The sequence below is a fragment of the Hyperoodon ampullatus genome (genome assembly GCF_949752795.1).
Source record: "Hyperoodon ampullatus genome assembly, chromosome: 6".
NCBI classification, from domain to species: domain Eukaryota; kingdom Metazoa; phylum Chordata; class Mammalia; order Artiodactyla; family Ziphiidae; genus Hyperoodon; species Hyperoodon ampullatus.
This window is the reverse complement of record NC_136919.1, coordinates 688,359-716,315: the sequence shown is the minus strand read 5'-3', so window position 1 is coordinate 716,315 and position 27,957 is coordinate 688,359. Positions and strand designations below refer to the sequence as shown.

At 55.7% G+C, this 27,957-nt stretch overlaps 1 protein-coding gene across 1 annotated transcript; it reads right to left on the bottom strand.

The window, feature by feature from the left end:
* Positions 1-454: 454 nt before the first annotated feature.
* PNPLA7 (patatin like domain 7, lysophospholipase) lies at positions 455-26,456 on the bottom strand (the record flags this gene model as incomplete). The annotated part of the gene is given in 23 exon segments (XM_079705862.1): positions 455-472; positions 474-554; positions 692-783; positions 991-1,091; positions 1,339-1,606; positions 2,240-2,309; positions 2,448-2,564; positions 4,531-4,687; positions 11,550-11,668; positions 12,394-12,576; positions 13,878-14,046; positions 14,165-14,223; positions 14,705-14,773; positions 15,047-15,161; positions 15,314-15,366; positions 18,339-18,443; positions 18,947-19,075; positions 23,555-23,634; positions 23,752-23,812; positions 24,209-24,277; positions 24,437-24,438; positions 24,441-24,507; positions 26,406-26,456. Coding segments are annotated over 23 exon segments (2,235 nt in total).
* Positions 26,457-27,957: the final 1,501 nt, after the last annotated feature.

The following is a 27,957-nucleotide window of genomic DNA, read 5'->3' as shown; positions in this document are numbered from 1 at the left end:
TCCTGCCTGCCTGGCTTGGGGTCCTGGAGTCCCCACATGGTGACCACTCCGCCCTGCAGCCTCAGGACTGTGGGGCTGCCCATCTTGGTGCTGCCCCCGGCCCCGGGGACCTCAGCACAGGGACCAGGTGTCCCACACAATCATATCTACCTTTATTGACAGGCTAAGCAGAAGCATCAGGGGCTCTGACATCTCAGAGGCCTCAGGGGGCCCGCAGGGGCCGACACAGCCCCCCAGGACTGCTGTGTGTGCAGGGGATGCCAGGACCCAGGGCCCCACCAGGAGCGGCCAGCACAGAGAGGCCCCAGACACTCCAACACTGGCCGGCAGGGCCCTGGGCCCCAGCAGGGTCTCCCTGGCAGTCTGGGGAAGAGCTGCAGGAGCTGCGCCAGCTGGTTCTCTGAAACCCACCCACAGGAGGTGCTGGCTTCAGGGTGCATCAGAGCAGAGACCTCTACCCATCTTGGTCAGAGAGCCAGGGGGGATGAGGAGGCCTGGGATGGTTCGGGGGAAGCCAGACGGGAGTGCCGATGCCGAAGCGAGGGCGCGTCCTCCTGGAAGCAAACCGCACATGGTCAAGGTCAAGGTGGGGGCAAGCCAGGAGGGCAGCAGGGAGGGAGCAGCTGGCCTGCTTTGGAGCCCTTGGAGCTGGCAGCTCAGCTGGGGAGCACAGGGTGTCCGGGCAGCTCACTGAGTCGGAGCCCAGGTCGGCTGGGGCACTCTGGAAGTCCTTGGGGCCGCCCAGCAGCACCTCCTCGTACTCGGTCTGGTAGTCAGACTCATCTGGGCAGAGAGTAGGGCCACGCAGGTATCCTCTTGAGAGCAGGGGCAGGGGCCGGCACAGGTCCCCATATGCAGCCCACCGGGTCCAGGGGCTGCTAGAGGGATCCTGGTGGTCAGGGCGTCTTATTGAGAGTGTCAAGGGTCAGGAGGGGACATTGCCACTACCATCCTCAGCTGTGTGGGCATATGGCCCGGGGTCCAACTCACCGTCCACTGCAGCCACCTTGGCAGGCTTGATACGTGATACGATCTCAGCGAGGCCCTGGGGTGATGGGTCAGAGCTGGGGGAAGCTGGGGTGGAGCCAGGGCTGGGGGCAGAGCCTGCCTGAGAGGCGCCGAGAGTGGGGGAATGGGGGTGAGGGTTTGGAGGGTGGGGAGGGTCTCCTCTCCACCCTCACACCTGGGCCTGTGGAGGGGGTCGGCCAAGCGCACAGAGCTGTCCAACAGGTGACAGGTGTGTCCCAGGAGGGGCCTTGCCCTCAGCAGACCCGACACCTGCAGGCTGTTAGTTCTGACTGTGGGCACAGACGGGCCCTAATTGCGGTGGCCCTCTACCTGGCCTGGTTCTGAGCACTGCTGAGCCGACAAATGGAGCCATCTGCTGGGAGCGTGCGGCGCCAAGCGTGCGCACGTCTGTAACCCCCGGCGCGCAGGAGCCGTGGGGCTGAGGCGGGGCCGGGCGGCCGCTCCCCATCCGCCACAGTACCTGGGAGGTTGTTGATGTAGCCCCCGTCCATCAGCAGGTGTCCATCTTTGGGGTCGCAGAGCGGGGGCGTGTAGCCCGACAGGGACAAGCTGGCACGCACGTACCTCCACAGGGAGCCTGGGAGGAGGTCCAGAGGGATCGTGGGAGAGGAAAGGAGCCTTTCCCTACCCAAGGTGAGTTCCTGCCCTGGACCCTCGGCTCAGAGCCTCGCCGACATGGGTCCTGAGCCCTGCACATCTGGCCTCCGGCGGAGAGCACCAGGCCCGGGCAGATGACACCCTTCCTGGACATCCTCCTCCTCGGACGGAGCCCGAGGGGCCGGGCTTGCTCTGGGCCTCCCCACATCTCCCCTTGCCGTGACCTTCTGCCAGCCCTGCCACCCCACTCACTTCTAAGCAGACACATTTCAAGGGGCTCCCCAAACACTCTGGCCTGGAGGAGGGCCTCAGCCGCCCACCCACAGATGGGCTCTCCCCTCGGCATGCTGCTCCAACCCACGCGCAGCTGTGACCCACGGGGGCCCTCAGTCTGCCGCTCTGCCCCCGTCCCATCTCTGCCTCTCCCTGTGCACCCTTCAGCCTTCGGGCCCAGAGCAGAGTCATCTCTGTTCACATCTCCCCGAGCCTCTTGCCTCCTCTGGGAGATCCTGGGGCTTCCCTGGGCCAGGCCTGGAACTGGCCCCTTAACGCCCCTCCCCTGAAGCTACTCTGCCCCCGCTAGGGAGCCTGCACCCCGGGAGGAGGTGCTCACCGTCTGTGTGGACCCGCGTGGCAGAGGCTGCGATGTCCGCGGTGACGGTGAAGTAGGGGATCCACAGGTCCTGAGGGGAACGGGACTCAGAGGGACCACCCCCGGCTGCCAGCCCTCGACCCTGTGGGCCCAGGGCGTCCAGACCCAGGCAGGCTGAGGCCATGGGCTCTGCTGGGGCTCCCCAGGTGGTCCCTGCCAGGGGGTGCACCTCGATCTGCCTGTCCTTGAAGACGCTACAGATGCTTCTGTTGAAACCAGCCCCCGAGAACACGGAGGGGATGGGGTAGGTCAGGTCCAGCATGGTCTTTACCATCGACATCACATCCTGGGGGGTGGCACACGGGGGCACGTGTGAGGCCCCTGCAGAGGAGAAGGGGCTCCCCCCCTGCCTCCCCACCAGGCACCGGCAGCAGGAGACCCCGAGGGACCACCAAGAGCCTGCGTCAGGAGAAGGGACAGGGACCTGGGCACACACGTGTGCTTTCTGCGAACAGAAGCCCGTGGGGAGCAAACACTGCGGCCTGAATGGCAGCGCCTGGAGGTCCCAGGGGAACGCCTGCTGACCCCTGGCAGGCCTGGCCAGCTGGGCCCTCACCGCCCGCTCAGTGGGGATGGCCCAAGGCTCACTGGGACAAGGCCCATCCAGGACCAGGGCCAGCTGAGTGTCCACCACTGCCCCTCCGGGCTGGCCCGGGCTTGGCCTTCACACTCCACCGTGGCAGACGCTCCATCCCTCTGATCCTGGGAAGCAGCAGCCCTACCAAGGGCCCTCGCTGTCAAAGCCCCATGATCTCTGGTAGGACCGAGGCCCATCCTTCCCCAGTGAGGATGGGGGCCAGTGAGACCTGCGAGCACAGGACACAGGACCAAGAATGCCTGACTCCTCAGGGGTCAGGGATGGAGAGAAAGGGTGCTCCTTGCCTCTGTGAGGGCAGACGCTGGGACGGGCTGTCAGTGGGGGTGGGCCCCCAGCTGGGGGTGAGTCATGCGCCCCCAGCCGCTCCCACTGAGACTCGTGGACGAGCAGAAAGAACACACGTGCCCCTGGAGGACAGGGAACCAGGACAGCCTGGGACGTCCCCGGTGTCCTCTGCAGGCAGCAAGGCCCTCACTCCCGAGGAAGCCCTTGCCCAGCACCACAGCCACCCCACTGTGCCCCCTCCACGTGCCAACAGGTGGGACCACAGAGCAGCCTGGGGGGGTCCATCCCCCATGCCCCACAGGGTGGCTGCCCAGTGGGCTCCCTTGGCCCAGCACAAACTCAGGGTGGCAGGACATGACACCCGAAGCTCCCTGTCTGTTCCCACACCTGTACCAGACCAGCAGGGGTGAGGAAGGGAGAGCTCTGCCCGACCTGCATGCAGACCCTTGCTGAGGCTAGAGCACCGTCCCCCGCGGCCACTGCCCTCGGAGGCTGTCCTTAGTGACCAGAGCCGAGCAGCCCGCAGCCCCCAGGGAGACTGGGCGCCTTGGGGATGTGTGGGTTGGGCAGATGGCCTGCTCGGAGAGCTTCTGCTCGGAGGAGGCCCATCTTTTCTTTTAAAAATGAGAATGCCAACACTTCTGAGGCCACTCTTGGTTTCAGCCAGGGCTCCACTCCACTCCACAAAAACCCAGCAGAGCCCTGAGAGGGCAGACTGCAGCCCGCCCCATCCCTTGCCACAGCCCACCTGCCCCGGGTGGGTCCCCAGATCCTGGATTGTCCCCTGGCGTCCATTCACTGCAGGGCCAACTGTACCAACAATGTATATTTCTTACTTTCTGTGTCCCTGATGCTCTGGCATTTGGGGTCCCGCATACTAGGGGAGAGAGACAGACCTGGGCTCACCCAGCCCTTCCAGAGCCCACACCCGACCACCTCTGTCTAACCCACACCCCAAGCCTGAATCACCCAGGGCCAGGTGCCAGGCAACTATGCCCAGAAACCCACCAGAATTATTCGAACGGGCAGATCTTAAGCTGTGTGCCCTGCCCTGCCTTGCCCTTCCCACAGAAACCCCAATAAGGGCCCTGACCTAGGCCTTGCCCCCTGCCTGCCTACCGGCACTGGTGCCCCCATGGCCCTGTGGGGTGAGCGTGGAAATGCGGGGAACTGTGGGTGCACTAACCTCTCCTCAGTCACCTTTACAACTTAAGACCAGGCATGAGCCGGAGCCCATCCCACAACACTGACGCCCCTGCTCCTCTGTGCCCTCCCTGCCCCAACAAGCCACGTTCTGAGGCCAGAGCCCCGCAGAGCCACGTCCGTCTCGATGCCCTCCTGCCGTCCCCGGCCCTGCAGGGCCCCTCACCTCAGCCCACTGCTTGGCCCGGATCCATATCTGGCTGTAGTTCCGCTCCTCAGAGCACAGGGCGCCCGTGAAGGCCCCGACGGACGTCCCTCCGACCGTGTCCACCGGGATGCCACACTCCGTCAGGGCCCCGATGATGCCCACCTGGGCACAGCCTCTATGCCAACAGGAGGATGGAGCAGGCAGGCAGCGCCGCCGGGCCGCCAGGACCCCAGGGACGGCCGTCCCGTTCCACCCCACCCCTCAGTGCCCGAGTCCTGCACATGCCACGGAGAGAGGGGCAAAGATGCCAACTCAGAGAGGGAGTGGGATGCTCCCGAGAGGCAGCCAGCACTCAGCCTCCTCCACCCGCTGGTGTCTGGGAGGCTGTGAAGCCGAAACAACAGGCTTTGAACAGACGGGCGGGTGGGGAGGCAGGTGGAGGCCCCCAGCGTAGCCCCCAGGGCCGGACGAGCCACCGCCGGAAAGCAGCGCGGGCTGAAACCATTCTGGCCACTGTTCGTGTGTGATGTCCACCACACAACCAGAAATAGCATGTGTGAGCAGAAGAGAGCGTGTGACTGTAGCCAGGAGGAGGGACACACAGTGGAAGTGGACAGAAGCAACACCCAAGTTCTAGAACGGATGATTGACATTGAGCCTCGGGTTCAAGGAGCATTCTAAAGGCTGAGCATAAATTTAAAAAAAAATTCCTACATTGTTGAAAACCCAAGATGAAAAAACTTTAGACCAGGCTGAGAACAAAAAGGCATGCTGCCCCCAAAGGGTCAGCACACACAGAGCTGACCTCCCCTGCCCTGCGCTGGCTGCAGAGATCACGGACTTACCATCTGGCCCTTCACAGACAATGTCTGCTGGCCCGTAAGTTAGGAAAGAAAGAACAGTTTAAATCAAAGAGAGTAAAATTAAAGAAATAATAAAGAGCAGAAATTAATGAACCAGAAGACAAACACATTACAGAGAGGATCCTCAAAGGTAAAAGCTGGTGCTTTGAAAGGACTAATTCAGGTAAGACTGGTAAGACTGACCCATAAAAGTAAAAAGCGGGGGACAGAGAGAGGCGGACAGCGTCGGGGAGTGGGGGGGGGAGGGAGAAAGAGACAGACACAGAGAGACAGAGACGGAGAGGGAGAGAAAGAGGGAGGAGGAGGGAGACAGGAGGTCTCAATAACCAGTATCAGGACGGAGGAAGGGAACATCTGTACAGATGCTCCAATTAAAAAGGTAAGAAGCTGGTATGAGCTTCATGCCCTAAGTAGGAAAAATCAGATAAAATGGACACATCCCTAGACCAACATAACTTACCAGACCTGACGCTAGAAGTAGAAAACCTGAAGAGTCCAATAACCATCAAAACAACTGAATCTTTAATTTTCAAATCCTCACAAAATTTCATGTCCAGATGGTTTTACTAGTGAACTGTACTAAACATATAAGGAAAAACAACACAAACCACCTGAAACCTTCCAGAGAACAGGGAAAGCAGCAGCACCTTCCAATTCAGTTTTGAAAGCAGCAAACAAACCTGCCTACATTTCAAGAAAGGACAAGCATGGCCCACCTTGCTCAGACCCAGGGGGTCAGGTGACACAGAAACAGGAACAGGGCCACATGCCACAGGCAAATGAGTCAATCCCAAGAAGGTGATGTTTGATGTTACTTTAAAATCACTCAGTGTGATTCACCATATTAACAGAATAAAGAAGCAGAATCACACAATCCCGACAGACCCATAAAAACAACCACCCGTGATAAAAACTCGGCAAACTAAGAATAGAAGGAAACTTCCTCAGTCTGATAAAGGGCATCTACAAAACCCAAGAGCCGAGATGGCAGAGATGGCACTTAACGCTTAAAGGGAATGCTTTCCCCAACACTCACCACCTCTGCTCAGCTCTGTGCCGGAAGCTCTGACCAGTGCAACAGGCAAGAAAAAGAAACAAAGGCATTTACGTATTTTGGACAGAAAGAGAAAATACTGTCTTTATTCTCAGAAGAATAAAATGCAAAAAAACTACAAAAAAAAGGTACTGGAAGAAGTGAATTTAGCAAGGTTGTAAGTCATGACATCAATTTACAAATATCATTTGTATTTCTACATACTGGCAGCAAACAATTTAAAATGAAATTTAAAACATACCATTTAGGGCTTTCCTGGTGGCGCAGCGGTTAAGAATCCACCTGCCAATGCAAGGGATACCGATTCGAGCCCTGGTCCGGGAAGATCCCACATGCCGCGGATCAACTAAGCCCATGCGCCACAACTACTGAGCCTGCACTCTAGAGCCCGCAAGCCACAACTACTGAGCCTACGATCCACAACTACTGAGCCCACGTGCCACAACAACTGAAGCCCACGTGCCTAGAGCCCGTGCTCCGCAACAAAAGAGGCCACTACAATTAAAGCCCGCACACCGCAATGAAGAGTGGCCCCTGCTCGCCGCAACTAGAGAAAGCCAGTACCCAGCCATGAAGACCCAACACAGCCAAAAAAATAAATATATAAATAAATTTATTAAAAAAAAATATATATACCATTTACAATAGCAAAAATCTCATAAAATACTTAGCTGACTCTAAAATTTACACAGAAATGCAGAGGACCTAGGATAATCCAAACAATTTCAAGAAAAAGAATTTGAAGGAATGGCACTGCCTGATGATTTCCTATAAAGCTAGAGTAACAAAGACAGCGCAGAGGTGGCTAGGACAGCACCATGCCTCAGTGCAGCTCACACCTGGGCAGGGGTTTGCTGCTTGACTCAGACGCCGCAGCAGCTCAGCAGGGAGGGCAAGTCTTCAACTAGGTAACCATGTGGAATACCCTCACCTCACACCCCGCCACTCACAGGAAACAATTGTGGGTGGATTGCAGGCCCAGATGTACAAGCTTCGAGAAGATGTAGCCTAGGCAAGAGCCCCCAGGGCACCAGAAATAAAAAAAACTGTAAAAAACTGGGAAATCACACTTCATCAGAGTTAAAACGTGCTCATCAAAAAATGCCATTACATGCCATTACAACAAAAACAAAAGTCAAAGACTGAAGACAATATTAGTAATAAATATATCTGGCAAAAGACTTGTATTCAGGGACTTCCCTGGTGGCACAGTGGTTAAGAATCCACCTGCCAATGCAGGGGACACAAGTTCGAGTCCTGGTCTGGGAAGATCCCACATGCTGCGGAACAACTAAGCCCGTGCACCACAACTACTGAGCCCGCGTGCCACAACTACTGAAGCCCACGCACCTAGAGCCTGTGCTCTCCAACAAGAGAAGCCGCCGCAATAAGAAGCCCACGCACCACAACGAAGAGTAGCCCCTCCCTGCTCGCCGCAACTAGAGAAAGCCCGCGCGCAGCAACGAAGACCCAACGCAGCCAAAAATAAAATTAATTAATTTAAAAAAAGAAAGTTAAAAAAAAGACTTGTATTCAGACTATATAAATAACTCCTCTAGCTAAATAGCAGAGGGCAAGCCACGTGAGAGAGGCATGTGGAACTTGATGACCAAGAGGCACCTGGTGCCTGAGTCCAGGATGCAGATGAGACTCGCAGTGAGGCCCGGCCTCCCACCAGGGGCGTGGCCACAACTCACACCCAGGATGACACCAAGGGTGACAGACATGTGGGCAGCCCGAACTCTCAAAACTGCCAGTGGGGGTGTAAAACTGTTCACCTACCCCGTGGACAGGTAATTCCACTCCTAGGTATTAGCCCAAGAGAAGAGCACATATGTCCACAGGAAAGATCTGTACGAGAATGCTTGTAGCCGTTTTGTGCACAGTAAACAAACCCAGAAAATAACCCAAATGTCTGTCAACAGGAGGAGGACTAGCATAGCCTGGGGCCCACAGGGTCCCATGCGGGGACGCCACAGGTGCAGTCAGGGCACACAGACAACCTCAGAGACATGGAGTTCACGGGACCAAGCCGACACAGGCCAGCACGGAACAGAATGGAACGGAAAACTAAACAAGCAAACATTATTATTCTCAGAGAAATTCAAACTGCACTACTAGAACAAACAAACAAAAAAAAACTGAAAAAAGCACTCAGACATTAGAAACATCTTAGCAAAGAAAGATCAATTAGAAGATACATTTGAGAAAAATCACCCAGAAAGTAGAACAAAAAGACAAAGGTGGAAAACTTGGGAGAGAAAAGAAAAGATAGGAGCATGAGAGGATGAGGGGTCATCTGTATTGTGATCCAGAAGAGACAGCAGGGAGCAGGGGTTGTGGGCCTCATCCAACACCCCCAGGGCTGAAGTTGATGAATCTCCAAATTTGAAAGGGCCCACCGGGACTCTGCCCAGCCTAATGCGGGAAAAGAGCGACACCCAGGCACATCCTCAAGTACTTCCAGAAACACGAGAGTGAAGAGAGTCTCCTACAAGATCCAGAAGGAACAGGCTTCGTGAATAACATGACACTGAACTTCAGAACAGCAATACTGGAAGCTAAAAAGATGATGGAACCACACCTTAAAATTCTCAGGGAAAATTATTTCCATCTAGAATTCCATAACCAAACTGTCATGCAAGTGTCAGAGCAGAATGAAGATACTTTCTGCTAAGCATGGTGTTGAAACTTTTCCCTCCCATGCATCTTCTCTTAAGGAAATGTCTAGAGTATGAACTCTACCAAAATCAGGAATGTATCAAGAAAGAGGAAGACGTGGTATCCAGAAGTGGAGTTGGACACAGGAGAGAGACAAAGGCAGTTCCCAGGATCACGGTGAAGGGAAACCCCAAGGCAGCATCCCAGCAGCATGACTGGGGAGCGACCAGCAGAGCTGAGAGGAGGCCGCTCCAGAGTGAGCTCAGCAGAGATGGCTTGGTGGTCTGAGCACACTGAGCGGGGCTGCGTCTCCAGCAGCATCTGGGGTGGACTGCTGAGCAAACGGCAACTGCCGCAATGATTGCTCTGAGGAGGGAGACACAGCCATATGTACAGGAGGATAAGGCTTGGCTCCAAAGCAGACCCACCTTGCTGTAAGGCAAACAGTGAGCAATGGCTGCCTAGGGAGGGGACCACAGCGGGATCCTGTGCTGAGGAGGAGGACAGACGGAGGATACACGACAGAGACAGACAAACAGACTTTGACCCTGCGCGTATATGGGGGCGGTTAGGAACTTAATCATCTAAAACTGAAAAAAATGAAAAAACAGATAAACAACAGGGTCCTACTGCATAGCACAGGGCACTATATTCAATACCCTGTAATAATCCATAATGGGAAAAAATATGAAAAACAACATATGTATACTATATATATATATATACATACACATACACACACACACACATATACAAAACTGAATCACTTTCCCGTGCACCTAAAACCAATACAACATTGTAAATCAACTATGCTTCAATAAAAAAAAAAAGAAACGTAAATGAGGAAACAGCTGAAGAAAAGTTGGAAGTGACTGTCTATGGGATATTGTCTGTGGGATATCTCTGGATTTGTTGGTGGGGCAGGTTGGGCAGAGGACTGCTGTGTGTTATACAAATACCATACGGCCTTACAGAATGGCCACGTGGCTTTTAAACTATTACTTTAAAGAAATTTTCATTAAACATGCTGCTGCAAACCAGGTCCAAGTCTGGGCCAGCTGCTCCAGGGCACCTCACAGTCCCAGCCCTGCAGAAAGTAGCCTGAGTGCTCCCCCATCCTGGCAACTTTGGGTAAATCACCTGATTTTCTAGGCCCACTGGCTCAGCTTTCAGGTAAAAACATGGCACTACACGATGCCCCCAAATCACCCAAAATAAACGAGCAGAGTACTCATTACTTCACCACCCAGGCCAGGCCGCACTCAGGGTGCCAGGGTCAACACGTGCAGGGCACTCCACCCCGGCCCGCTGCCTACAGACCGCGGGGTCCCTCCCCTGCAGCGCAGCCCTCGGAGAGAGGCCACAACGTGCGCTGGGAAGGCACAGGAGGCCAGTGAAGAGGCTGGGGGAGAGGAGGCGGGGTCTCCAGAAGGGCAGGCCCTCCCGTGCCCACCCCACTTTCCTGGCTGTAAGGGTCTCAGGACAGAACTTGGAGCCTCTGAGTCTCCAATAGTGGGGAAGTAAGGAACGTGAATCCAGCCAGACAAGCAGTTTTGAGGCTCATGTGCATCATTTCTCTGACCCTCTCCAGCTACAATTAGCCGAGGAGTGGAGGGGCCGGGCGCGAGCACAGCCCCGACTCTGCAGGGCGCACGCCCACAGTGATTCCAGCTCACTCTGGAAGGGACATCCTCGGGCCAAGGCAGGTGGCGAGCCAGGCTCCTCCGTCAGGCCTTGGGCACGGGTGGCCAGCACGGTAAGCAGGGCTGGCACCCAGGCCTGGCACTCAGGGAGCCTCGCTGCAGTGCCGGGGAAGCGGCACGAGCCCACCAGCCCAGCGACTGGCCTGACGTCCTCCGAGGCCAGGGGTGTGAGGGGCTCCACCCCACAGGGCACCCCTGGCCCTGGGACCTGGCCCTCAGAGGGCCGGGGGTCCAGCACAGATGCTGCAGGAGGTGCTGCCTTGCCCCTCCTCGCGTGGACCGGTTCACCCCGGGGGCCTTGGCCTGTCACACCCTCACCACACACCTGCCCTCCGTTTCTGCCCCTACGTGTATTTTTCTCTTTAACCAAGGTCAGGAGAAGGGCAGCAAGCGTCAGGACAACTTGGGGGACAAGTGGTTTGGGTTAAAAGTCCTTAAAGGAACCCACCAGCCCAAGAAACTAAAGGCCGCTTCACGAGGGTCGTGAGCAGCGCAGATCACTGTTCCATAAAGCGTGCATTAAAATGGAAAGAAACTCACCCGCAGCCCAGCGGAAAGACTGGCAAAGGATGAGAACAGAGTTTTCAGAAGAGGAGACAATCGGAGCGAGGAATACATTCTCTTCCACTGTCTCTGTGGAGGGAGGTGACACCTGCCCGTGGGAAACACTGCCGGGCACGTGCACCAGCCCAGCCCGGGGAATATCGGCGCAGGCGCACACGTACCGCGTCGCCCGTGGGAAGGGGCGGGACTCACCTCGCTCCCCCTCCCCCGGGTACCAAGGCGACGGCGTTGCCGGTCAGCACCCGCGCCAGGCGGGAGAAGTCCGAGCGCCGGTCCGGGGGCCTCTGGCAGACCCGCTCGGGCAGCCCCACCTGCGAGAGAGGCCGGCAGACGCGGAGGGCCGGGCCGAGTTCACACACCCGTCATGGCCTGGCTCTTCTCCCCAACTCCTGACCCAAAGCACCTCCTGGACACGGCCGGTGGGTCTGATCCCGACCCAGTCGTCACCTCGGCGCCCGGGCTCACCTGGGAGGGCTCTTGGGGTGGGGTGGGCAGTGCCGGCAGCTGGGCCACATACCGACGGGCCCAGCCGAAGCCCACCAGCCCCGAGGTGGAGGGCGCTCAGGGCTTGGACACCTGGGCACAGACGCCGCTGGCAGGGTGCCTCCACCAAGCTGCGGGGCTGGGTGGGCTGTGGCGAGCCGGCGGCCCCTGCGCACCCACCACGGCCCGCGCCCAGCCGCCAGGGCTGGGGACCCCTGAGGAGGAGGCGCCTCAGGATTTGTGTGCTTTTCTGTCCAAAGGAGGAAGCAGTGCCAACCTGAGGCCACCGGGCTCTCTGAGGCCTCAGCTGAAGGTGGGAACCTCAGGCCCATCGCTCTGGGGTTCTGGCCCCCCGCAGGGGCTCCCCCATCCAGGGGGCATGTCACCCTGTGGCCACGGGTATCTGAAGACCAAGCTCAAGCAGATGTGAGTGCACAGGAGTGGGAGAGCTCGTGGAGAACAAGCGCCCTCGTCAGAGCCAGCGGGCTCAGCAGAGGCAGAGGGAAAGGGCCCGAAGCAGGTCAGCGGGGCCCCCAGCCGCCCTGGGCCTCACCAGCTTGGGCAGGCTCCTCCTGGAGAGGACGCGGCGAGGGCAGCAGAGGTGCAGGTGGCCGGAGCACCAGCCCCGCGTGTTGAGCCGCTGCACAGTGCGGGCCGGTGCAGGCCCGTCCTCCCAGTGCAGCAGGACCAGCTGCTTGCGGGCATGCACAGCCGCGGTCCCCAGCACCCGCTCCAGCTGAGGGAGAGCGGGGCCCCCCGTCAGGCAGCCCAGCAGAGGCCGCAGGCTTGAGCAGGACAGAGCCAAAGGCCAGCGCGGGGCTGTCCACAGAGGTCCCAGGCTGGATGGGACCACGCCTCACGCCCCAGCCCAACACAGGTCTTGGCCTTGGCGGGTGGTACCCTGGTTCTGAAGACCGACCCGGCTGTGGTGTGCTTGGCCCTTCCTCTGTGGAGCTGTGACCCAGGGGGTGCGGGGCTGGGTGCGGGGGCACAAGGGAGCTCCGGGGGCCTGCAGGAAGGGAAGTGGCGCACACACTGCAACCTTCTTTTGCAAACACTCCCCCACAAGGGAGCATCACTCCTGGTAAGAACAGGAACCCACATCGGAGATGACGAGTTTGTAGCTGTCCCAGGACCGGGGTGGAAGCGTGAAATGAGAACAGACGACGGGGCAGAGGAAGGAGGTGGGGAACACAAAGCGAAGGGACGACGAGACTCCACTTCACACCCAGGAAGTTGGGAACACAGGGGACTGACAGTGCAGAGCAGGGAGCACGGAGCCCCAAACCTCGCCCACATCACATGCACAACAGGAGTGCAGTCTGGCAGCTCTCCGAACCTGAAGACACACAGCCTCTGCCGCTCGGCAGCAATTCCAGGTGGTGCCCTGAAGACACCCCTGCACACGCGTGTAGTGAAGTAACTTCACAGTCCGTTGGCTGAGAAGAGACAGATGGTGGGGCGTTCACAAATAGAAACTAAACAGCCATAAGACGAGTGAAACAATATGGATAAAATTCAAAAGTGTAAGTGGTGAGGAAAAAGGAAATTTCAAGATGGTATAAACTAGAACACTATTTATATATAAAAAAAAAAACAGTGCCATATACACACATAGTAAAAATGTGAAACACGGACAGAGGCTCTGACTTTACAAGAGGCTCTGCCTTGTAAAGTGGCCACTGGCCACTTCGGGGGACCTGCCTGCCCCGGGGTACCTGCTAAAACAACCGTCACAGGTAAACACGGCAAAATGTTTCCAAAATGTGTAGAGCAAATACCTGGGTGTCTGCTCTTATTATCCATCCCTTCCTGAGTTGTTGAAATACTTCATTCAGAGGAAAAGAGAGAAACAAGGGGCCTGAGGAGAGAGTGGGGCCCCCCCTCCCGCCAAGACCTGCCCAGCCTGCAGCCCTTTGACCGCGCCCACTGCCTGGCCCAACCCAGCAGCCGGCTGGGCCCCTCCCCTCAAGCCCTGGCCACGGACCCCACCTGCTGAGGCTCCGCCCACTGCCCCACTCCCGCAGGCCGGCTCACCTCGCCCATCGTGGGCTCTTTCTCACCCAGGCCCACGATAAGGATGCAGTCGGCCTGCCGGATACAGCGCTGGGTCCAGGGTGTGAGCGTGCTGTCCGCCTGGCAGAGCACAATCCGGTGGATGTCCTCCTGCTGCCCCAGCCAGCTGGACAGCCGGTACTCGTGGATACTGGAAGGCACAGACAGAGGGGCGCAGACGCCGGGGCGCATTTCAAGGCCGGGCTGGGACCCACTGAGAGCAGGAAGCCAAGCTCGGCCAGGCTGTTCCGACGTGGAGGCCGGCGTACCTGTCCAGAGCAGCAGAGCCAAGGCGCTGTTTTTTGCTGGCGCTGGTCAGCAGCAGGGCCTGAAAACACAACCACCAAATACAGAAAACTGTGCTGGCAGCTCACACTGGAGGACAAGCGAGGCCCTTCCTTCTCCTGGAAGTTTGCTCTTGTGGAAAGCAATAAGCCTTTCACCACTCATGAGGAAGTGCCTGTGGCCCTGAAGGAGACCCTCTGGGCAGGTGAGGCTGCAGGTGTGGCGGTGGAAGGGCTGCACCAAGTACAGGGAGGGGCGGCCTCTCTGAACCTCAGTCTCCTCCTCTACACATGAAGGGGTTGAATCTCTGCAGCACTGAGACTGTGTATGCATGGGGGCAGGGAAGCACAAGCCTGTAAAGTGCGAGATTAGACAGTTTCCCAAATCCAAGGCAGCCCGGCTGGCTGGGTTCCAGTCAGGTGCAGTTCACCAGTGTCTAGATGCACACGTTTTCACATTTTGTGTCTCTGGGATCCGCGTGCTTCCTCCATCTACAGGATCTTAGAGCTGCTGTCCACACAGACACAGTTGCTCTCAGCCAGGAGGGCCAGCATCAGAATATGTGAGAGGGCCGCCAGGGGCAGGGACAAAAGCTGAGAGGCCAACGGCCCTCAGTGTCAGGAAGGCTGCTGGACCGCCCTGAGGATGCAGAAGTCCTGCTGCTGCAGGAGAAGCCGGGCTCTTCCCCATGGCTTCCTTCTTACACCCGCGCTTACACCTGAGCTTCCCTGAAGGCTTGTAATCAGAAGGCGAGAGACAAGAAATCACTGCCTTGTGTTTAACTGGCAGCATCTGCTTTCTTGGAGGCACAAGCATAAGGGTGCATTTCACAGGGTGGTGCCCTGTGATGTGGCTGCTGGACTGACCTGTGTGTCTGTGCAGCTCTGACTCAAATGGCAGAAGCCCGTTGATGCGGGGAAGCAACTCCTCTGGGGGCTCAGGGCAAAGGGCGCTGACCCCCCTGGGGGCTGCAGTCCTGCTCTGGGGGTCAGGCCAGGTCGGGCCAAGCCGGGAAGAGCTTCAAGCTCTAGTTGGTCACCCCGCATGGGTCTGACAGAGAGAGGGAGTCCTCTCGGGGCTGATGCCTCACGTGCCTGTGAGGGCGGGCATTCCTGGGCACTGCAGTAGCTCACCCGTCCACCTCTTGGGCGTCTAGCACGAGGCGGGACAGGCAGGCCATGTCTGGCTGCAGGAACACAGAGGACCGCAGCCCTGAGGTCCTCAGCTGACCCCAGGCTGGGCTCTATCTGGCCCTCAGGGCACGTCTCCTGCTCGGGGCCTGCCTGCCTGGACTCGGAGGGTTCTGAGGAGGCCCTTGGGAAAGTGTGGAGCCCCCCAGAGGTGCTGCTCTGGGCTCTCAAGGTGCGGGCTGCAGCCCCAGCTGGTCAGGAATGTGGTGACCATTCCGTCCCTGGAAGGGTCTGCTTAGGGCCCATGTCATGGGCAGGTCCAGGGCAGTGTGTGGACACAGGGTGACGCCTAGGCACTTATATGTTGGCTCTGTGGGGCACGGCTGCTGCTCCAGGACAGATCTGGCCTGGATAGTCATTGTCAGCCTGGCTGTCACACAGCCTCTCTCCCAAACTCTGGAAGCCAGAGGAAGTGGACTGACACCTTCACAGGTGGAAGAAAAGGACCACTGGCCCAGATCCTCACTCTAAAAACACCCTTCACAAATGTGGTCACCTGACTTTCAGCAAAAGAGCACTGCAGGGCAGAGTCCAGTCCTTCTAAGTGAGAGCTCTGGGTCAGCGAGGGCTCTGGGTCAGCGAGGGCTCTGGGGCAGCTGAAGATCCTCTAGAAAAATGAATCCTGACTCTACCTCATATCATCACCAAAATCAATCTCCAATGAATTGTAAACTTGAAAGGTAAAACCATAAAGTTTTTAGAAGAACCTCTTCATGATTTTGGGGCAGGATGAAATTTCTTCAATAAAACACAAAAAGCAGTAACAATATAGGAAAAAACTGATAAATAAATTGGTCTATATTAGAATTAACAACTTATGTTTGCCAAAAGGTATCATTAAAAGAATAAAAAAAACAAGCCACAGAGGGAAAGATATCTGCAACACTTTCATCCAATAAAGTGACTGTATCCAGACTGCCCATCAACAAGGAAAAGATAAAAAACCAATAAAAAGGGTGGGCAACTTGACAGGCACTTGCAAAAGAAGGTATCCCAATGGCCAGTAAACAAACAAACTTCTTAGTTGTTGGGAAATGCAAATTCAGGCCCAAACAAGATACCACTGCACACTCACCAAAATGCACAAAGAGGAAAGGCCACCCACCCAGCTGCAGAACACACACTCTTCCCTTTCTCCAGGACAGACTATATGTTAGGCCACAAGATAAGTCCTAAAGAACTTTAAAGACTGGATTTACAGGGACTTCACTGGTGGTCCAGTGGTTAAGACTTCTCCTTGCAATGCAGGGGATGTGGGTCCCATCCCTGGCCAGGGAGATGAGATCCCACATGTCTCGGGGCCAAAAAGCCAAAACCATAAAACAGAAGCAATATTGTAACAAATTCAATAAAGACAAAAAAAAAGATTGGATTTACAGATATAGAGAACAAACATATGGATACCAAGGCGGGGGTGGGGGGTGGGATGAATTGGGAGTTTGGGATTGATATATATTCACTATTGATACTGTGTATAAAATAGATAACTGGGACTTCCTTGATGGCGCAGTGGTTAGACTCCGTGGTTAAGACTGCGCGCCCAATGCAGGGGGCCTGGGTTCAATCCCTGGTCAGGAAACTAGATCCCACATGTACGCCACAACTAAGGAGCCCTCGGGCCACAACTAAGGAGCCCGCCTGCCACAACTAACATCCGGCGCAACCAAATTAAAATATAATTAATTTTAAAAAAAAAGAAATGAGAGAAAATGGAATCTTTCTTTAAAAAAAATAAAATAGATAACTAATGAGAACCTACTGTATAGCACAGGGAACTCCATTCAATGTTCTGTGGTGACCTAAATGGGAAGGAAATCCAAAAAAGAGGGGATATATGTATATGTAAAGCTGATTCACTTTGCTGTACAGTAGAAACTAACACAACATTGTAAAGCACTATGCTCCAATAAAATTTTTTTTAAAAATTGGATTTACACAAAGTATCTTTTCTGATCACAATGGTATGAAACTGGAAAATTCAAAAATATATGGAAATTAAACAACACATGCATAAACAACCAATGGGTCAAAGAAATCACAAGAGAAATGAGAAAATATCTTGAGAGAAATGAAAACAAAAACAACAACATTCCCGGATGTACTGGACACAGCGAAAGCATAGCTAGGAGGGAAGTTTACAGCTACACATGCCTCGTTTGAGGAAGAAGAAAGATCTCTGATCAACAAGCGCCTTTGTACCTTAAGTAACCGGAAAAAGAATCTCAAACTAAACCCAGAGCTAGCAGAAATAAGGAAATAATAAAGATCGGAACAGAGATAAATAAAATAGAGAATAGGAAAACAGAGAAAATCAATGAAACCAATAGTTGGTTCTTTGAAAGAATCAATAAAATTGGCAAACCTTTAGCTAGAGGAATAAAGAAAAAAAGAGAAAAGACTCAAATTACTAAATGCAGAAATAACAGTGGGACATTAGCTATTTTACAGAAATAAAAAGTAATACAGGAGAGTACAGTGAGCAGTTGCATATAACAAACTGGATCATCTGGATGAAATGGACAAACTTCTAGAAACGCTCAACCTACCATGACTGAACCATGAAGAAACAGGAAATCTGAATGGACCTATAACCAGTAAGAAAACTGAACCAGTTAAAAAAAAAAAAAAGCCCCACAGGAGGGCCGCAGGGGCTGGGGGGACAGCCTCCGCTGGACGCGTGTCAGGGGAGGAGCGGTGAGGGGCAGGCGCGCTCATGGGGCAACGGGATCAGAGAAGCTAATTCGGGCCAAACCCCAGACCCTCCTGGAAGGGAACCGCAGAGGCACGACCAGGAGGCCGGCAAACAGGCACACGTCTCCAGAAAGGCCCCTGAGACCTAACTGATGGGACAGGCGCTCAGCACTAGGCCTCAGGAGCACCCCACACTGGTGCGTGCGCTGGCCATCGCCTTGAGGTAGAAAACTTGTTCCGTCGTCACCTCTCAAAGCCCCGGGTCCTGAGGACCCACGGTTAGGGCGCCGAGAACACTCGCAGGGCTGAAGAGCTCCGTGGTCAGGCCCAGGTAGTTGTGCAGAGGCAGGAAGGCGACCCTCTGCAGCCGCACCATGATGATCTGGAGAGAGACAGGCCAACTGTGTCTCCACTTGCTGAGCCTGCCTTGGCCTCGCGGGCGGGAAAGCCCCTGGTGTAGACAACTCACCCTCATCACGCAAGGTGTCGGTGCTAGGGGCACAAGGAAACTCTGCATTGTTTTTACAAGTTTTCTGTAAGTGTAAAATTACTGCAAATCAAGAATTTTAATAATAACAAAAAGAGCTCTTTGGGGGCATGGTGGGAGATCTGAAGACCCCTTTGAGGTTATCAATACTAATTTTTACAGCAAAATATGTATTACAAAATTTTTTAAAAACCGTCTTCCTCCTTCCTACCCACCCCGAACCCCGCATCACCCCCGAACCCCGCATCACCAGCACTGTCCTGCCAGTGAAGTCGATTCCACTATTGCGGACACGTCCTCGTGGCCACAGGACTCAGTAAACCGATGGTGAGACACTCAGGGTGCTGGCCCCGCACCCTCCACCGAGATGGCCACAGCACTGCAGAGAAGCGACCCACCTGCACCACCCTCACCAGGGCTTCAGGATATTTCACAAAAACTCCTTGAAAAGCCACAGCTGGAAGCCGGAGGATGGTGGATGGGACAGCAGCGCGGGCAGACACCGTTTTGTACGGTGCGGTGTGGCCCTGTAACGACAGCCCCAGTTGGTCTGCTCTGGCCTGTCCTGAGACCTCGGAGCCTGGCTCTCCAAGCCCCCACTCTGGTCTCAAGCATCACAGCGCTCAGTAGCCCACTCTCCTAGGCCTACTGCAAGGCCACTTGGAGCCAGGGTCACCCGCCCAGCAACCCCTGCTGAGCCCTGCCCTGCTACCGACGGAGCTCCACACGGCCAAGGACCCGGTGGGCAGCATGTGATTTCTCTCTTCTGGGAACTGGCTGGTGCTCGAGAGAAAAGATGACTTTTTCAGTCGCAGAATCACCCCCAGGCAGTGACCTTGGCCCTTTCTGGTTCGCAGCTCGGAGTCCTGCCACCTCCTCTCCCCCAACTGCCAGTTACAGCAACCACCGGCTCTTTTCTAAACTGATGGTTTTCCTTCATCAAAGTACCACATAAATGGAATCACACAAGGCTTGGGCCCTTCCACTGAGACTACGCACTTCAGGGTCATCATGCTGTTCACGTACCAGTAGTTTGTACTGTTTATTGATGAGAACTAGTCTATTTTATGGATGCATCACAGTTTCTTTATCCATCTAGCAGGTGAAGGATATTTGGGGTGTTTCCAGTATTGGCAATTATAAATAAAACTAATGTAAATATTTCCATACAGGGTTTTGTATGAACAGAGTTTTTGTTTCTCTTGCCAAGTATTGTGGAATTACTTACCAAAACCTCAGCTAAAGTTGGAGTGGGGACTGGCCTGTAGGGGGAGGTCTCATGCCTGCCATGCATGTCAATTACCCCAAACAGGAAGAGATTTCCGCCTACATCTTGGACAGGAAGGTGCCTCTACTTACCATCAGGCAGGAGGAAGGAAACTTCCCTCCGCCCCCAACAGCCCAGCCAATCAGAGACAGCAGGGGCCCAGCCAATGGGAAGCCTCCACTGGACCCTCCAGCTCCCCCAATGTAAACTTTGGTTATCACAGCCCTTCCCAACTCCCCCTTCTCCGTACGAAAGCAAGTTCCCCCTCCTTGTTCTCTGGATTTGGCTTTTGTCTGCCATAGTTTCCATATTCCGAATTGCAATTCCTCTGCTCTTCCTGAATAAACTCGCTTTTGCTGATAATAACTGGCTACCATTTATTAAAGTTGATATATTTCTAGGGTGTCAGAAGTGGGATCTGAAGGAGGCGAACCCCAAGAGATGACGGGCCCGGGAATGGAGCGAGGTACCCACACTGTGAGCCCGTCATGCTCATCACTTCCCTGAGTCTCGTCTTGGATTCCAAACTCTGCTCTTTTTGCATTTTGAGTTCTCTGACTTTATTTGAGATCTGGAACGGCTCTGTCCTTTCAGGGGAAAGGTTTCATCCTTTCTGGTTCAAGGCTTCATCCTTGGTGAGTACTCAGTTGTTTTCTGGAGTGCGCAACAGTGACGTTCTTTTGGAACATAGAGCTAACTGGAATCCAGTAATTTGTTTTATTCCTTTTGGAATCTGGGCCAGGACTCTGGGAACTTTCTTGGGTTTCCAAGAGAACTTAGGGAAAGTTAGCTGATTCCAGAGCCAACAGTTTCAGCTCAGCGATGGTCGCTTAACTCATCTGCCAAGGTGGTTTCGGATAACCACGAGACTGCGATTACCTACTTGCTGAGCAAGGAGGTGTCTGCAGCAGCAAACCCCTCTTGCTGCAAGTGGTTAAATGCCTCTGGGGAAGTAGAGACCCAATGACATAAAACTAAAGAGCAAGTGCATTGGTTAGAGCAATATCGCCGGACAACCCGCTGTCTTTTTGGTGTATTCAGCTGGATACCTGCAGGTCTGGCTCCTGGTTTACAACCATCGTGCAAACTGGCCATCCCTTTCGGTCCCCCAGGGAGCCCTGGAGCTGGGAGGAATCCAGCCTTTCCTGGCAGGACATGCCCCCTCCCCACCCCGGCCTCTGATAAAAAATCTGATCTTTTTTTCTATGAGTTTGTTTGTTTTTGAAGTATAACTGACCTACAACAGGATGTGAGATCCTGGTGCACAACACAGTGATCTGATATTTCCATACATTACAAAATGATCTCCACTGTATGATTTCAAGTCCTTGAAATTTATTACCATTTGTTCTATGGCCCAGAATATAGTATGTCTTCTGAGTGTCCCATGTTCATGTGAAAAGAATGTGTTTTGCTGTTGTTGGGACCAGTGTTCAATAAATGTTCACTTAATCAAGGTGGTTGATGGTGTTGTTTAGATTTTTCTACATCTTTGCAGACTTTCTGTCTACTTGTTCTGTCGATTACTGAGAGAAAAGTGAAGTCACCAACTGTAAGTACGGATCCGTTTCTCCTTTCACCTCTGTAAGTTTCTGTTCCACTTTTGAGATTCCGCCATTAGGAGGATACACATTTGGGATTGTTGTATCTTCTTGACCAGTTCTGTTCCTCACCCCTGGAAGCACTCTGTGGTGGGAAGACTACTTTGTCTACATTAATGTAGCCCTTCAGTTTTCTTGTGAGTTTTCATGGTATAGCTTTTCACATTCTTTTATTTTTAATCTACCTAAGTCTTTATATTTAAAGTGGGTTTCATGAAGTCAGCATATAGCTAGATGTTGGTATTTCCATCCAATCTGATCACCATTTAATTGGTACATTCAATGTTATTATTGACGTGGCTAGGTTTAGGCTCCAATTTTCTGGGGAATGTTGAATTTTTTAGCAGGTTATCAAGCTGGCTGGGTTCAGACCACAAGTTCTGTCTTACTCCCCCTGACCCACCCTCCGTGGGGCTGGGTGCCAGTGTCTCTGATTTTGGGGCAATGCCTCGCATGCTTGGCTCCTGCTGGCACAGGTGTCCCTCGGGGCTTAGTCTGAGACCTGGGCTGAGGCTGAACCTTAGCCTCGTTCTCACGGTCTGTGCTGTGCTGCTCTCCGTCTGCACTGACACTTGCAGGATCCACCCACACTCTCTCCCACATTGAGAAAGTCCGTGACTGGTTTGCCCCTGAGGCAAAGCAGTGAGACAGCAGAGGAAACCCAGGGAACTCACCATTCCTGGGCTGCTTTTCCTGTTTCAATTCCCACCCACAGTCTACCCACTTTTTTTTTTTTGCGGTACGCGGGCCTCTCACTGTTGTGGCCTCTCCTGTTGCGGAGCACAGGGTATGGACGCGCAGGCTCAGCGGCCATGGCTCACGGGCCCAGCCGCTCCACGGCATGTGGGATCTTCCCGGACCGGGGCACGAACCCGTGTCCCCTGCATCAGCAGGCGGACTCTCAACCACTGCACCACCAGGGAAGCCCAGTCTACCCACTTTCATTTTCAGATTCTTGCGTTTTGCTAGAGTTTTTGTTGTAATCAGCAGGAGAGAGAGGTTGTGGTGGCATCACCCTGCCACAGGAGGCTGACGCTCTCCACCCCACACCTGTCATGCTGGCACACACGACAACCCGAGTGCCTGCACGGTCCTCCCAGTCTGGAAGGCTCTTCACCCTCCCCCGCAGTCGAGGCCCACTGGACTGCCCCAAACAGAGGTGCCGAGGAACACAGAGGGCCCGGCTCCTAGCCGGGCACCGGCCAGCCTCCTCGGGCAGCCACTGCCCCCTGCTGTCCCCCAGCTCCCGAGCTGCATCTGCCCCACGGTGCCAGCTGTGGTGGTCGGTGGGCGGGCACCACAACCCCTCCTTTCCTCCCAGGTGTCCCGGCCTCGCTGGACCACATTCCTGTCCTTAGCCCAGGTCCAGCTTGCCACTGCCCAGTCCTCAGCAGGATCACCAGTGGACAGCCCCCCACCCAACCACACATGCGTGAGTGCCTTTGAGACCTACCGGAAGTCACTCCACGCGGCCCTGCACAAGACTGCGGGGGGCCCGCTCACTGTCGCTGCGCGCCCGCCCGCCAGACAGAGCAGCCCCAACCGACCGGCCCTCTCACAGCGCCTGACACTGAGGAGGAAGAGCCACGTAAGGACACCCACGTGACTCCCCATCGACAGCTCAAGCTTTTCCACGAAGAACACGAATCAATTGTGTAACTCGAGAAAAGTAACAAAGAGAAGATATTTTTAAATATCAGCAAACGCTTCAAGCATGTATTTGAAGCCCAGTCAGCCTCCGGCAGTCTGCTGAGACCTCCTGCCCTCAGGCGGAGGAGGGCGCAGGCGGGGCCCGGCCAGCAAAGGCTGGACCGGCTACTCATCCTCAAGGTGGGTCTTGACACTGGCAAGTGAGGCCTTGCAGTTTCCCCCTCGTGGAGCCTGGCCCCAAATCCTGGGAGGACCAGCAGTCTCAGCACCGGAGCCAGGACCCTCTGCCCGCCACACTCCAGGGAGGGGCTCCTGTCCTCCCTTCCAGTTTGCGTCCACCTCATGGTGTGACGGGGCCTCCTCCCCCGATGCTCCCGCCCAGCCATGCTCTCCCCGAGCCCCAGAGCCCCTGCACGGCCCCCGGGCACAGGCCGGCTGGTGCCGACCCCTCCGAGGGGGAGGAGGCCTGGGCCTGCAGCACAAGCTACCTTCCTCATGATCTTCCTACCGTGGAACATCACTTTGTCTCTCTTCCGGAACCTGTACTGAGGAGTGGGCTGCACTTGTCCTGCAAAGGGAGCCAAGGGGCTGCCTGAGTACGGCTGGGACCCGCGAGGCGGCCACGTGTACACACTGAGCTGTCCTGCCCCCGTCCGGCCCCGCCCTGCCCCCAGTCACACAGCACCTTGTCCCAGGGCTGCGACAGACCCTTGCAGAGGAAGCAGGACTTCACTCTTCTTGGAAATCTGAGCCACGAAAGTTCAGAACAGACTCGAATTGCATGGATCCGACGAGCTCAGCCTCGTGGACAGGCCAGCAGTTTCCAACAAAAGCCACCGCGGGCTTGAGAGCTGCTCCCGGGAGCTCAAAACACCCGAGCCTCCCCCACCCTTTCAAGCCCTCCTCCCGGCCCCCCGAGGGCTGAAGTCTGAAGCAAGATATCACGGAATCAGTTAACCCTTCTATACACAAAAAAGATGGTCATCGGGCTTCCCTGGTGGCACAGTGGTTGAGAGTCTGCCTGCCCATGCAGGGGATGTAGGTTTGTGCCCCAGTCCGGGAAGATCCCACATGCCGCGGAGCGGCTGGGCCCGTGAGCCGTGGCTGCTGAGCCTGTGCGTCCGGAGCCTGTGCTCCGCAACAAAAAAGATGGTCATGCCAATAAGGGCCAGGGCCAGGGCCAGGAGGATTCCAGTTGCAACACCCATCAGCTGGGCGAGGTCACAGATAGAGCACTTGTCAGCAAGGCGCCATGAGGCCCCTCCCAAGCCCAGACACAGGCTGGACACAAAGGACCCAGGGCAGCCAAGGGTGCAATAGGCCACTGATCCTAGGGCCCGCCCATTAGCCGGGGGCAGTGAGGTGGTCACCTGGTGGACTGGGAACGCTGCTCCGTCAGCTGCAGACCCCAGGACCGAAGGGTGGCCAGGTAGAAGCTCGCCTAGGGGGGAAGGCTGCAGTCGGGAAGGGCCAGGATGGGCACGGACCTGGCTTCCCAGGGAGTGACAACAGAGCTGTGGGTCAGGGACAAGTCAGCAGCCCTGGAGACCTCCAGAAAGAAATGACCTTCCAGGATGCTGAGGTCCCCTGAGCCCACCTGCTCTGGAGCAGGGCCACCCCCAGCATGGCTGGGCAGGGCCAGCAGCTGTGCTGTGTTGACAACAAATGCTCCAGGCATCATTAATGCATCTGAATCGTAAATCCTCAGCTTTCCTGCTCCTCAGGATGCAAGTCCAGAGGAGCAAGCCTGGCTGGCCACAGTGGGTACAAAGGCCACCTCAGTGCCCTCTCATCACCAACAGAAACACGTGCTGCTGGCCTCGGGGCAGACAGAAGCCCACACAGCAGCAGTGCTGGGGAACCCTAAGGAGCCAACTGGATTTTGAGAACATTAAATACCAGCTCACAGCAGAGAAGGGCTCCCAGGGAGGGAGTTAACAAGGGGCTTCAGAAGCCCAGACCCCAGGGAGAGAGAAAGGAAGGTAAGACAGAACAGTGAGGGACTTCCCTGGTGGTGCAGTGGTTAAGAATCCGCCTGCCAGTGCAGGGGACATGGGTTTGAGCCCTGGTCCGGGAAGATCCTACATGCTGCAGAGCGACTAAGCCCGTGCACCACAGCTACTGAGCCTGCGCTCTAGAGCCCATGAGCCACAACTACTAAGCCTGTGTGCCACAACTACTGAAGCCTGCGAGCCACAACTACTGAGCCCACGTGCCACAACTACTGAAGCCCGCACGCCTAGAGCCCATGCTCCGCAACAAGAGAAACCTCCGCAATGAGAATCCCGCGCACTGCAATGAAGAGTAGCCCCTGCTCGCCGCAACTAGAGAAAGCCCGGGCACAGCAATGAAGACCCAATGCAGCCAAAAATAAATAAATTGATTAAAAAAAAGAGAGAACAGTGAGTGTGGAATGGTGAGCGGGCAGACGGCTGGGGCCGCCCATACACAGGATGCTGGCAGATTCCCCCCAAAGCTGAAGAAACCAGCCAAACAAGTAGCTACACTCCATTCCTCCTGGTACCCACATACCTCCTTCCAAGCAGCCAGGAACAGGATGGGTTTGGGGGAGTGGTGGGGGGACTTGTTAATCCTTTCAAGTTTCTACACAAGTGCCAAGGACTAAAGCAGCTTGCCTGATCCTTCAGAGCCAGGATCACACACAGCATCGATGCCAGAAAACCCAAGGAAATCAATGCACTCAGAAAAGCATTTCAAAAGCAGAATGTTGCATCAAGCCAGAATAAGGAAGTGATTCAGAAAACTCAACCCTTTGAACTCAGCTCAGGAGGCAGATGGAAGCAGTGGGAGCTTCTGCTTCACAGTGAGGCGTCCAGGCCCTCCTGGCCCAGACTGCGTGCTTGGCTAAAGACCACATCCACCAGGCAGCACCCTCCTCCTAAGTGTGTCTCTTCGAGCTCAGCCACCCCCTGGGGGGCAGCCAAGGCTGTCCACAGGAAGGGTCACGGGGATGCCCCAGGCCTATTTATACAGTCTCTGGTGGTTAGGCATCTCAGACTTTCCAGCTTTTCACGGTTGTTTTAATGCATCTAAATTTCTGGTTTAGAGATAAAGGCCCTTGTAATGTGGCTATATATGTTCCACGGGTAAAAGGCCCTAAGTCAAAGCAAGCAGACTTCCTAAGGGGAAGCAGGAACTTATGAGTGACCTTGGGGAAGAGGAGGGAGTGCCTCAGCCCTGACAAGGGGAAAACAGGCCCCACACACCACCCACACATGCAGCAGGCTTCAAGGAGTTGCTGCGGGGCAGATGTTAAAAGGACCCTTTCTCCTTGTCCAGAAGTGGCCATAACTGGGAATTTTAAGGCTGATTCCTCACTGGAATCCTCAGGTTCTGCACCTCTGGGCCGGCGTCCCCCTCTTGCTCCATGGCTAAAAGTGAAACAAAAGAAGAGAGACTGGTTCCGAGGAGGGCACACGTTCCACCACCTCATGCTCACGTGCAAAGCAGTGCCTCCCAGCCCTTCCCCAGGTTCCTGTCCACGTTAAATTATGTTTCTATTGACAGGAAAACCCTGATGAAAAACTGTGTTCTCCATGGAGAGAAGCTCTTTTCACAAGCAATCGGAGCCCCTTCCCTCTCTTGTAAATAGCCCTCGTGTGGCTGCCCAGGAACCTAGAACTGCAGCCGAGTCCCGGGCTCCTCTCCCAGCCAGTCAAGGGCAAGTGTGGGCAGCTGGGCAAAGGCCTAGTGCAGCAGGGATTTCCAGCACCCTGGGGAGGGGTGTGTGGCCACTACAGGCTGTGAGCCAGACCCTCCCTAGTGGCCTGTGCACAGGATTTCCCCCGCAGTGTGGCTGAGCCCTGGAGGTGGGTGTGTTGGTCTGGGGTGTAGTGAACTTGAGGACCAGCCCTGCTCACCTGGCCTCTGTGCCGCAGGGAGGAGCCCCGTCTAGGGCCTTCACCCTGTGGCTCCCAGGTCCCTTGGAAGGGCAACAGTAAGAGAGGGTTGTCTCTTCCGAAATCCCACCGGGAGAAGTCAGGGAGCAGAAGGCAGGTGCAGCGTCACCTGCATCTGCTCACTGGTCAAAGGTCCCTGCCGGCCCCGTGGGAAACCCTTTCTTCTCAGATGTCTCCTCAAGGACCAGCAGCGCCTTGACCCCAGCTCTGCGGCCCAGCCCTGACCAGGGCGGTCTCCTCACGCCTCCCAGGCTTACAGGCGACAGAGCTCAAGCCCCCAGCACCTGCCACACAACCAAACCTCCTTCAGCTGCTGCACGTGCTCCACAGCGCAGGGGGCGGGAGGGAAGGAGACAGAGCGCAGGAGAACTGGGGGGCCGGGGGCGGCGCGGTTGGGGGCATCGAGGTTAGGAAGATGGTGGTTAGGGGGGCGTGGAGGTTAGGGCGCAGGGCTGGAGAGCAGTGATTATGGGGCCGTCGGGTTGAGGGCAGTCAGGTTGGGGGGCGTTCAGCTGCAGGGGCATCGGGGTTGGGGGCAGTCGGGGTTGAGGGCAGTCGGGTTGGGGGGCGTCGAGTTGAGGGGCGTTGGGTTGAGGTTAGTCGGGGTTGGGGGCAGTAGGGTTGGGAGGCGTCGGGTTGGGGGCCGTAAGGGTTGGGGGCAGTTGGGTTGAGGTGCGTCGCCGGCGACAGCCCTGTGGGGCAGTGTACGTCCCGGCGATGGATGGGGGAGGGGATGGCTACCTCTGCTCACAGAACCGGACCCCCAGGCCTGCCACTTCGGGGCGCTCGGCGGCGACTCACCGGGATCCCGCGCTCCCGACGCCCGCGCTCCCGACGCCCGCGCTCCCGACGCCCGCGCTCCCGTCACTCCACCCTGACGCCCCGCCCCCGACACCCGGCACTCCCGTCACTCCTCCCGAAGCCCCGCCCCTAACGTCCGCACTCACGGCGTCCGGCACTGCGCCTCGAAG